Raw genomic sequence first — 10,112 nt, forward strand, 5'->3', positions numbered from 1 at the left:
CATATCATCCTCCTGTTTAAAGGACAGTGCCTTTCTGTTAGACTTAGAGTAAAATCCTTGTCCCTGCCCTGCAGATCCTGTCCACCCATCTTTTTTAACCACCAGTCAATCTGACAGACTTTCTTGATGTTTCTCGGATACTCCATGCCAGTTTCCTCCTTAAGTGTCACACTTAGTATTTATTCCCTCTGCCTGGACCTCTGTGCCCCCAGATTGCCTGAGTGGACTCACTGACATCATTCAACCTCTGTTCAGAGACACCTCCCTGGGCCAGCTTTTTAAAAATGAAATAACAAACCTACTCTTGATTTTCTTATCCCATCCCTGCTATGCAGCATGATTACTAGTACTCATCACCCTCTAGCATTCCACAGTTGCGTTCTTTATCTGCCTGCTTGTGTCCACCCTTCAAGAGTATAAAGCTCTACTCTCACCTGTGTGCTCCCACCCTGGTGGAGCACCTGGTGGAGCAACTGGCCAGATGGCGAGCCCCCTGCCTCCCCACAAGCCAGCAAGCCAGCACCCGACTGAATGGAATCTCAGCTGGTTAGGAAATGGGCGCTCTCACTGCGAGTTACAGGGTCAGCAGCTTTCGCACAACCCACAGTTTGATCTCTCCTGGAAGGAAACTGAGTTTGGCAATCCTGAACCAACCCACAGTTCCAGGAACGCCTCAGAGTCCAGGGGGCTTTCAGACTTTACTCTCGGTGGGGTGACTAACTGACTGAGTCAAAGCTGTTGCTGGGCTCGGAGAAAGGCTGGGGCGAAGGCTGGATGGCACCCCCACCTCCTCCAGCTGAGCCAGCCCTAAAGATGTTTCCTGCGCCCTCTGCTGGGAATGCAATCTCCAGATGTGTTGGGGACCAACCCCAACTATTGAGTTGTGGGGGGTGGGTCGGGGAGACAAGACAGGCAGAGCCCTAAAGCGGGAAGGGGAAAAGGGAGCAGGTGTGAGGAAGACACTGGAGTGGGAGTTGGGTGCAGGTCTTCCTGCTCATTCCCTCACAGGTCTTATACTGTGTAGCACGTATTAGCTACAGTAACGCATAGGGAGAGTTAATGAGAGATGCCATAAATTGTCAAAAACGTTCTCAAGGCCAAGGGGAACAAAGTATTTTCTTCCTAACATTTTATGACATGCTAAATTATACATGTTTGTGTTAATTGTCATGTGTACAGATGCTTTACTCTAACTCCAGGGAAGAGGGGTCTGGGAAAGGATGAGCTACTAGCAAAAGGTTATTAGGGGTCTTAGGGAAAGAGTAAATTGTGTGAGCAGTGTTATCAGTGACTGTCTAATGGCTAATTTAAGGCTCGCAGAGGGTAGTTAGTGTTTGTTCAAGAAAAGGGTAATTTAAGGCTAGTAGAGGGTAGTTAGTGATTATTTAAAAGGACTAAATTAAGTAGAAGTTGTACTGTTGTGCATTAAGCAACGCCTGTGTAAACAAGGCTAAAAAGTTGTCCATGAGTCCTTATGCTCTGGGAGTCTTATCTCAGATTTGCTTTTTAAAAACAAAACAAAACAAAACAAAACAAAAACAAGGAAGCTTCCCAGGAGTCTTTATGCCCTGGGGTCTTATCTCCCCAGGGGCTCCCCTTTAGTCTCAGCAGACAGAGGAATTTCCCGCCCTGGGGCAGCTTGCCTGGGCCTGGCCGCAGCTTAGGACGCTGAGGCCTCCAGTTGTCAGCTGATGGTTGTTCAGAATATTTTGATATTACGGTCGCACAAAAAAGGGAGGTCGTAACATCGGTGCGCAACAGAAGTTCTGGGTTTCCCCTTCTGTCTAGAATTTGTCGCTCTGTAGAAGTTGCATAGCTGTGTCACAGCTGGGCACATGGACACCCCACCCAATTCAGGGCTGATCTGAAGACCAGGAGCAGGGGCGCTGGGGAGCCAGAGAGACGGTTCCTTGCTGTGCCCGTAGCAGCTCAGGCACAGAGGGAAGGACTCCAGCTCGCGTGGGTCTGGGGGTCCTGGGGGGCTCACCCCTGTCTGATGAGAGCCCGTGGCTCCCTTTGCCCTCTAAGTCCCCAGCTCAGCCCTAGCCAAGGGTAAATCCCTCTTGTCCTTTCTCCCCCCAGGCCATGCAGTCTGGGGTGACCTCCTCCCCCGCTCTCCACGAGGCAGGGGTGGGTGGTCCGGCCGCCCAGAGACTTGCAGCGCACCCACCCACCCGAGAGTGCCAGGCGCGCCCCTGCCCCAGCCGCCAGTCTCGGATAAGCTCCATCCCTGCCCTATCCTTTCCCTTCTCCTGCCCCGGTGCTCTGACAGGCCGCCAAGCTCCAAGCCTGCAGTGGAGCAGGCTTGCCGGAGGCACCTTGTCCCTGAAAGAATGAAGCTGGCTTGCAAGGGCGGCTGCCAGGGCCCAGGAGGCCCTCCTGTTTAGAGCCCCGTGTGGGGCTCCCCCCGCCCTGAGGGCCCCTCCAGCCTGCCCAGCTCCCTTGGCTGCCTGGAGGGGAGAGCGGAGGGACAGAGGGGCAGGACTCCCCGTACCGACTGACCCGTCTCCCAGGGCTTCTCCGCAGCTACCTGTGTGCAGGGTTTACTGACTGTACGTGCGGCCGATTGTCCACCGGGCGTGTGCTCCAGGGGACCCCTTGCCTCTCTTGAGCAGCCTTTTCCTGACGGGTTTGCACAGCCTTCACGAGGCCTGGAGTTGGCACGGGGCCCTCACCGCGGTGTCCCCCATTTCCCTCAGGTGTCTCCTCTGCCCGACTGCTGGGGCCACTGAGAACAGCCCCCCACACCTGAAAGCCACCCCGGATCAACAGCGCACCCTCCACTTGGCAGTGTGCAGAGAGAGACGCCCCATCTTCCGAGACCATGGCAGGTGACTGTTGGCTGTGAGGGGAGTTAAATTTTTCAAAAATGTGAAAATTTTATGTAGAGTATTTTTCACTTTTTTACATCGTTTTTCACTTTTATACAGTGTGCGCCTTGTCCTCTTGGGTGTCGTCCCCATGATACTCCACCACCAAGTCACCTGTGCGCCACCACCGCAGTCCCTTGTGCCGCTCCCACCTTGTTTTGACTCTCCTTCCTCCCTTCCTTCCCCCCCTCTCCACTGTCTCTGGTTTACAGTTGCTTGTTGATTTTGGTTGTTACTTTATTATAATTACTCTTTTCCCCTGATCCCTCACTTGGTTCCCCTGCATTCCTCCTATAAGTGAAACCATCCGATATTTTTCTTTTTCTTTCTGTCCAATTTGACTGAGCACAATCCCTTCCAGCTCCATCCATGTTGCTGTCAATGACGTGAGTGTGTCTTTTTGATGGCTGAGTAATATTCCGTTGTGTATATACACCACATCTTCTTGATCCAATCATCTGTTTGGGGGCAAAATTTTTAAATGAGAGTTGAGCATGTTGTTATAAAAAAAAAATCCAACGAACACTGAGGTGTATAAAACTTGCATACAACCTGGATCCCTAACTGGAATCACCTTGTTTATATTTTCTCACATGTCTTGCTGTCCATTTCAGACCCCCAGGAGAGAAGCCCCTCAAAAGTCAGGGCCCTGTTCAGCTGGTCTTTGCTCTGCCTCCAGGCTCTGGAATGGCTCCAAGACATAGCAGGTGCTCAGTAAATACAGTCACCTGGGGCTGAAGGCTCAGCTCTGTGCAGAGAATACATTGTCATGTGGTTTTGTTGTTGTGTGACCATCACAGAGTGTACCTGCACCTGGGCCTAGCCAGGTGAGGCAGTCAGCCACACACCTGGACTTGCCAGTACTCTGTGTCCCCCCCGTCCACCATAGGGTCATCGTTGACTGGATTGACATTCAGTGTTGCCTGCCCGTGGCTAGTGAGTCAGTGAGCACAGGAGTAGCTGTGGGTGAAGACTCAAGGGGCTCCATCTTCAGTTCTTGCTCACACACACTAGTCCGCCATTTCTCCTGCTCGTCAGAATAACATGAAAATCCTTGGAATTCAGCACATAAAAACCAGCCTCCTTTTCACACAATGTATTGTTGATTAGGGTTTCTCAGCCTCAGCACGACTGACGTTAGGGCCAGACAGGCCTTTCGTGGAGGGCAGACCGGTGTGTGGTAAGTAGAGCTGCTACTCAGCATTCTGGTCTCTATCAACAAGATGCTGGTCGCATCTCCCCTGCTCACCCTCCCCAGCATGGCACCACAAATATCTCCAGACTCTTGAACTCCAGGAGGCAATATCTGTCAACCCCCCTCCCCCACCGATCCCCAGTTAGAACCGTTGGTGAAGATGATTCCATTTGTATCCACCTTCCCTGCTCCCCCAAGTAGAGTCGCCATGATAGAGACTTTGAGAAGTTAATCTAATCAATAAGCATTAATGGAGGTCAACCTTTGTACTCAGTTCAGTGCTCCAGAACTTTTTGCTTCTAACTAACATAGTTCATGTTTCCTCCCTGGGAACCTGAACCAAAAACTTCCCATCAGGAGTGCAGACATTTTCACCTTAGGTGTTACCTGTGCCCACCCGAGGTAGACCAGCACTGCCCGGAAGTCAGCACATGACCCCGGTGCGGACTGGGCTGCCTGACTGTGTGTCCTCAGCTGTACGCTTCAAGGTACTTACCGATTCAACTGCAGACAAACAGAGAAAGGTTAATGTGGGTTTACTTACAAGAGGAAGGGAAATGAATGACTCAGGGTGAGAGAGCGAGCGAGCAAGGAGTTGGTTAATGTGTCCTACCAGTTCTGCTGGCCCCCAGGAGCACACTGGAGACTGGTGAAAAGACAAGCCACGAGCCACGAGGCCAGGAGCCCCCCAAAACCCACAAGTCTGGGTTTACATCAGACACGGCTGCTCAACTGCACCCTCAGGCCCCATGTGCTGTGTGGTACTGATGGGATTTGTAGTTCTGGTGTCGGAGGCAGGGGCAAAGGCCACAGAACCTGTACCTGCAGAGTTCATTCAGGACACTCTTCCCCCTTCCACCATCTGCGAGGATCTCTTGTTAGGTCAGTTAATTCTTGCTTTTTACATGTTGGTGCCCCTAATTTTTCCATCCTTTGGTGGATTCGCCCTTTCTCATGGGAGAAAGTCCACCTGTGTGCTTTATTACCGTCTTTGTTTGAAGTAGTCTGTCTGAGGGGCTACAGCCACCCCAACCTTCTTTCTGTTTCCATTTACACAGACAGTCTTGTTCAATCTTGTTCTCAGGCAGCGTCCTCTCGTCTGGAGTGTGTCTCTTAGAGACAGTGACAGTGGTTTTGGTGTTTTGCCAATCAGCTACTCTATGCCTTTTTCACTGGAGGATTTAGTCCATTTATTCTGAAGGTGATCCTTGGTACGTATGGTTCGTTGCTGTTTTGGATCTGTTTTCTGGCTGTTTTTAATAGTTTCTCTCTTCTTTTTTTCTTTTGTTCTCTTGTAGTTTGATAGCTTTCTTTAGTATCAGATTTGGATTCGTTTCTTATCTTTTTTGAAAAGATTTATGTATTTATGTATGCATACAGAACTGGGGTTCAGGCCAGAGCGGAGCAATGAGAAGATTCACCAGAGACAGAGTGGAGAGAAAAATAGGCAGATGGACTTAAATCCACTGCTGAGGGGAGCAGTAGGCTCGCTGCCCCTGCGAGTCGGCTCCCCGGCGGGGGCTGAGCTCAGGTCTTAAGCTAAGTTCAGGAAGGGTGTTACCCCCTAGGCACTAGGGAGGCCCTGGCTTATATTTTTTATTGCACTTCTTCAATTCTTGGTTTTATGTTTGCTCTAACTGATTACTACGCTTTCATCAACACTGTCTTTTTTGTCTGTTACCATTTATATTTTCTTTATGCCACTGTTGCCAGCACTCTTGCACGCCTTGACTGGCATCAGGCCTTAGCGACCAGAAGGCGGAAGGTGGGTGACCTTGGGGGACGCTCTCGAGAGCCGAGAGCCGGGTCTGCGCTCCAAGGTTGTGAGAAAATAGGTCATGCGAACAAGCAGCCACGTCTGAGAAAGATGGCCAAAGGGCTTATCAGCAGAAGTGTCTGGACGCGGTGTTCCAGAGTGAGAACAGCAGACACAGAGAGTCAGTCAGCACGCTGTTGCTCCTGCTTGAGACTGTCCAGACAGGGTCAGTCAGTATGCTACTGTTTCAGCTTGTTCCTGCGGAGGATATTAAGAGCTCGCTGCACAGTGAAGACTCACTGCATGCTGGACATAGCGGTGCTCTCTGGCTCGCCCTTACAGGTGCGCCCCGCCCTGGACCCACTAGAGGTCCACAGTCACCAACCCGTTACCTACTTATTTACTTTTTTTTTTATGATGAACATTTTATTTATTTTTTATTACAAAAGTTTATTTTTACATCATTTTGTACATTTCTTTTTCCATCTCAATTGTAGCCCCGCTGGTTTCCCATCACCAAGTCACCCGTGTGCCATCACCATAATCCCGTGCACTTCCCCCCCCCCCCCCCCGTTTTCTTCCCCCCCCCCCCCCCCCCCCCCCCCCGTTTTTGATCCCATTCCCCACTCCACCCCCGCAAAATGTCTCTGGCATATGGTTGTTCATTATTTTTGTTATTTTCTCGCCTGGTCCATTATACCCCTGCATATTTACTTTTATACATGACATGTTTCCCTTCCTGTGTTTTCTTCTTACCTCTTAGGGTCACTTTATAGTTTCTAAAGAAAGTTCCTTTCCTGCATCCTCTCAGACCAGGGTACTGCTGAAGACCTCCTTTAGCTTGTGTTGGCCTGGGGAAGCTCCTTATTTCTCTTTCAGATCTGAGTGATAACCGTGGCCTGTAAGGTATTCTTGGCTGAGTGTTTTAAATCTTTCGGCATTTTGAATATATCTCTTTTGGTCTGTGAAGTTTCTTATGAAAAATCTGCCTTGAGCCTTATGGGGGGCAGTGAGGGGGTATAGGGGGTGCCTTTGAAGGCAGCAAGTGCTTTCTCCTACGCTGCTTTCGTGATGCCCTTTTACCTGTACTACTTACTTCTAATTCTGTTGTGTCTTGGTGAAGGTCTCCATGGGGTGACTTTGTTAGGAATTCTCCGTGGTTCTTGGACCTGGGTGCCCGTTTCCTTCCCATGGCTGGGAAGTTTTCAGCCATTATTTCTTTCAGAGAGCGGCCTGCCCTTTCCTCTCGCGCTTCCTGTGGAAGTTCAAGATACAGCCATTGTTTTGTGGGGCCTTGTCCCCTAATTCTTGTGAGGAGATGTCTGTTTTTTTTTTTTTTTTAATAAAGATTTATTTATTTGTGTATCCAGAACTGGGGTACATGCCAGTGGTAGTGAGAGGCTTCACCAGAGACAGAGCGAGGAGCAGAACAGGCAGATCTCTGAAGCACACTGCTGAGGGGGCGGCCATGGGTCAGGAGAGGTCTGCCCAGCCATGTGGGTCAGCTCCCTGGCGGGGATCGAACTTGTGCCGAAGCGGCTGAAGCAGCTGTGGTTAGCGTCGCGCTGCTGGAGGGCCCCAGTTTCCTGTGTTTCAGCATCCCTCTCCATCCTCTGCTCAGAGTGTGTCTCCCAAGCCACAGCGTCCCACACGGTGGGTTTTCACGAGCCACAGAACCCCTGCACCCCGCTCGCCCTAGAGCCTCTTGTCCTCAACGGGGGCTCTGCGTGGACCCTGGCGGCCCTCCTGAGACTTGGGGCCCGGGTCTCCATCTCCTGTCGGCGGGGAGGCGGGAAGCAGCGGCACCCGTCGGGAGCTGAGAAAGAGCCGGGACACGGCCGGTGCTGGGGGACCCGCTGCCCCCCTCACCTGGGGAGCCAGATGGGGCTTTCAGAGAACCTTGCGGGGTCACACTGGTGGGGTCGTGACTGGGCCCCCGCCGCCCGTGTCGGTAAACCCAGCAGCGGGGAGCCCGGATATGGCCGCATCCTTGACATGCTCGTTGTGGGGGGCGCGGGGCTGGGGCGCCCCCTCGCGTCGGCCGCCTGGCGCACCTCGCGCGCAGGTAAGAAGGTGCTCATCGTGTCTCTGCCGACGCAGGTAAGAAGGTGCTCATCGTGTACGCCCACCAGGAACCCCGCTCTTTCAGCGGCGCCCTGAAGACGGCGGCGGAGCGGGAGCTGAGCCGGCAGGGCTGCGTGGTCACAGTGTCCGACTTGTACGCCATGGACTTCGAGCCCCGGGCCACGAGGCAGGACATCGTGGGTGAGGCCCCGAGAGACGCCGCGGGCCGGGGCGGCGGCGGCGGCTTTCTGAGACTTTCTTCTTTGTGGTGATGTTTTTCTTTTTAACGGTCGTCACCTCGCCACCCCCCCCCCCACTTGCCCCGTTGCACACCCCCTGACCGTTGCCTTTCTCTCCTCCTGAGTGAGCTGCACCCTCTTTGCATTTGCATGAGGAGTTTTTCTTCCTGCCTCCCAGCTCTGTGGAGACACGTATGGGGTCCTCAGGCTGTCACTTCTCCGCCGGCTCCTGCAGGTGCTGCAGTCTGGCCTCCGCCCTCTGCCAGCACGTGGCTCGCTCACGTCCTCTGTGCCAGCTTCTGCCCGCGAGGCCCAGTGGCGTCCTCTCTTCCCCTTGTTCAGTCAGGCAACTGCCTCCGCTCAGTGAGCAGAGGGCAGGGACTGCGGACGCAGGGGGCTATGAGGTCTACTGACTTGGAGTGAACAAGTGTGACAGGCTCCCTGAATGCCTGCCTCTGGGTCCTCACCCCTTCGCTTACAGGGACTTAAGAGATCCAGCTGCAGGCACGCTCAGGAAGGTTACCAATGGGTTTGTTTTCACAAGAGCAAGGGAAGTGAGTAACTCAGGGGAAGAGAGAGAAGTTGGTTAATGCAGCCAGTTCTGCTGAGCTGGACCCCCACTGAAAGCCAGCGAAAAGCCACGAGACAAGCCTCAAGCCCTGAGGCCAAGGGCCCCCCCAAATCCCACATGTCCGGTTTTATATCCAACACGTCTGCTTAACTCCACCCTCAGGTCTCAGCAATCCGCCCTTGGGTGATGCAGGGATTTGTCCTTCCTGTGTCTGGGTGGGGTGGAGCCCAGAAAGTGTGTCTGTGCAGTTTGCTCCGGAACATCCTTTCCTTTCCTTTCCCCTAACAGAAGCACCACAAACTACCATGAAAATGTGTCAGTGGAGGTGGCTGGGGTGAAAAAGCAGACACCTCTGACATGTGTCCCACACTCTGTTCCTCAGAGACAGACAAACTTGACACCTGCCCCCCACAGGGGCAGACGCCCAGGGGACCCTCACCTCACCTCAGGACTTGCCAGCTTCACTTGGACTCTTTGGCGAGGCAGCCCCAGGCCCCCAGGCTGATCTGCATGTCAGCCTTTCTCCTATAGCTCTGATGTCTGTCTGGCCTAGAGAGCCCTCTCCTGCCTAAGCCCTGGGGCTCTCCAAGTGCAGAGGACACTTAAGCTCCTCAGCGAGAGACTCCAAGACCTGACTCGGCTCTCAAGGCCGGTCACCTGCAGCGCGCTGGCCTTTTCCCCCTTCCTCCTGGTGGGTGGGGGGGGGGCAGGGCCCCGTTCCCAGCTGTCCAGGTCCAGGAACATCCCACTCTCTCTGCGTCTTTCTCCCATGATGTCCAGTGTTTTAGGCTCCCTGGCGAACTCCTGCTCCGTCCTCAAAACCCAGTCCGCAAAGCCCTTCTCCGGGAACACGTGTGCTCGGCCACCCCGGCAGAGCTGGCACTGCCTTGGGCCACTGCCATGCTTGCTTCACACCCCAGAACGAGAAACGTGCATCCTGTTGGGTGTCTGGCAGCAGCGTGGGCTGAGCTCCTGAGGAGCGAGGCCTCCTGTAGCTCCCAACACACTTCTACTGCACTGGGAGGCCCCAGCCTTAAGGGCAGGGCGGCTGCTGCTCTCACTTCCATAGCCCGACCCCCAGGGGCCGCAGCTGGTCAGGCCTCAGGGAATGACCGACTGCGCTTGGCAGAGTGCAGAGAACACAGTGCTGAGGGGTGGGCTGGAGTGGGCCGACACCCCCGGGGGCAAGAACGCCAGGTCCGTTCCTTTGCAGGTGACCTCTCGACTCCCGAGTACTTCAGTTACGGGGTGGAAGTGTATGAAGCCTACAAGAAGGGGTCACTGTCCAGCGACATACTCGCCGAGCAGAGGAAGGTTCGGGAGGCGGATCTGGTGATATTTCAGGTTCATTTTCCCACCGATTAGCTAATCGAGCTAGATTCTTTCTGCATACAAACTCAAAGCACACAGTTCCATG

At 53.5% G+C, this 10,112-nt stretch overlaps 1 protein-coding gene across 1 annotated transcript in view; it reads left to right on the forward strand.

Moving 5' to 3' along the window:
• The first annotated feature begins 2,704 nt into the window (after positions 1–2,704).
• The window catches only part of NQO2 (NAD(P)H dehydrogenase, quinone 2), an 11,989-nt gene continuing 4,581 nt past the window's right edge, over positions 2,705–10,112 (forward strand). Inside the window, exons 1-3 of the mRNA XM_012734170.1 lie at positions 2,705–2,831; positions 7,922–8,086; positions 9,909–10,039. Of these exons, the coding sequence (XP_012589624.1) occupies positions 2,825–2,831; positions 7,922–8,086; positions 9,909–10,039 (303 nt within the window). The 5' untranslated portion in view covers positions 2,705–2,824. The remainder of the gene's footprint in view (positions 2,832–7,921; positions 8,087–9,908; positions 10,040–10,112) is intronic.

Source organism: Condylura cristata, unplaced genomic scaffold (genome assembly GCF_000260355.1).
Source record: "Condylura cristata isolate star-nosed mole 26May11 unplaced genomic scaffold, ConCri1.0 scaffold00048, whole genome shotgun sequence".
NCBI classification, from domain to species: domain Eukaryota; kingdom Metazoa; phylum Chordata; class Mammalia; order Eulipotyphla; family Talpidae; genus Condylura; species Condylura cristata.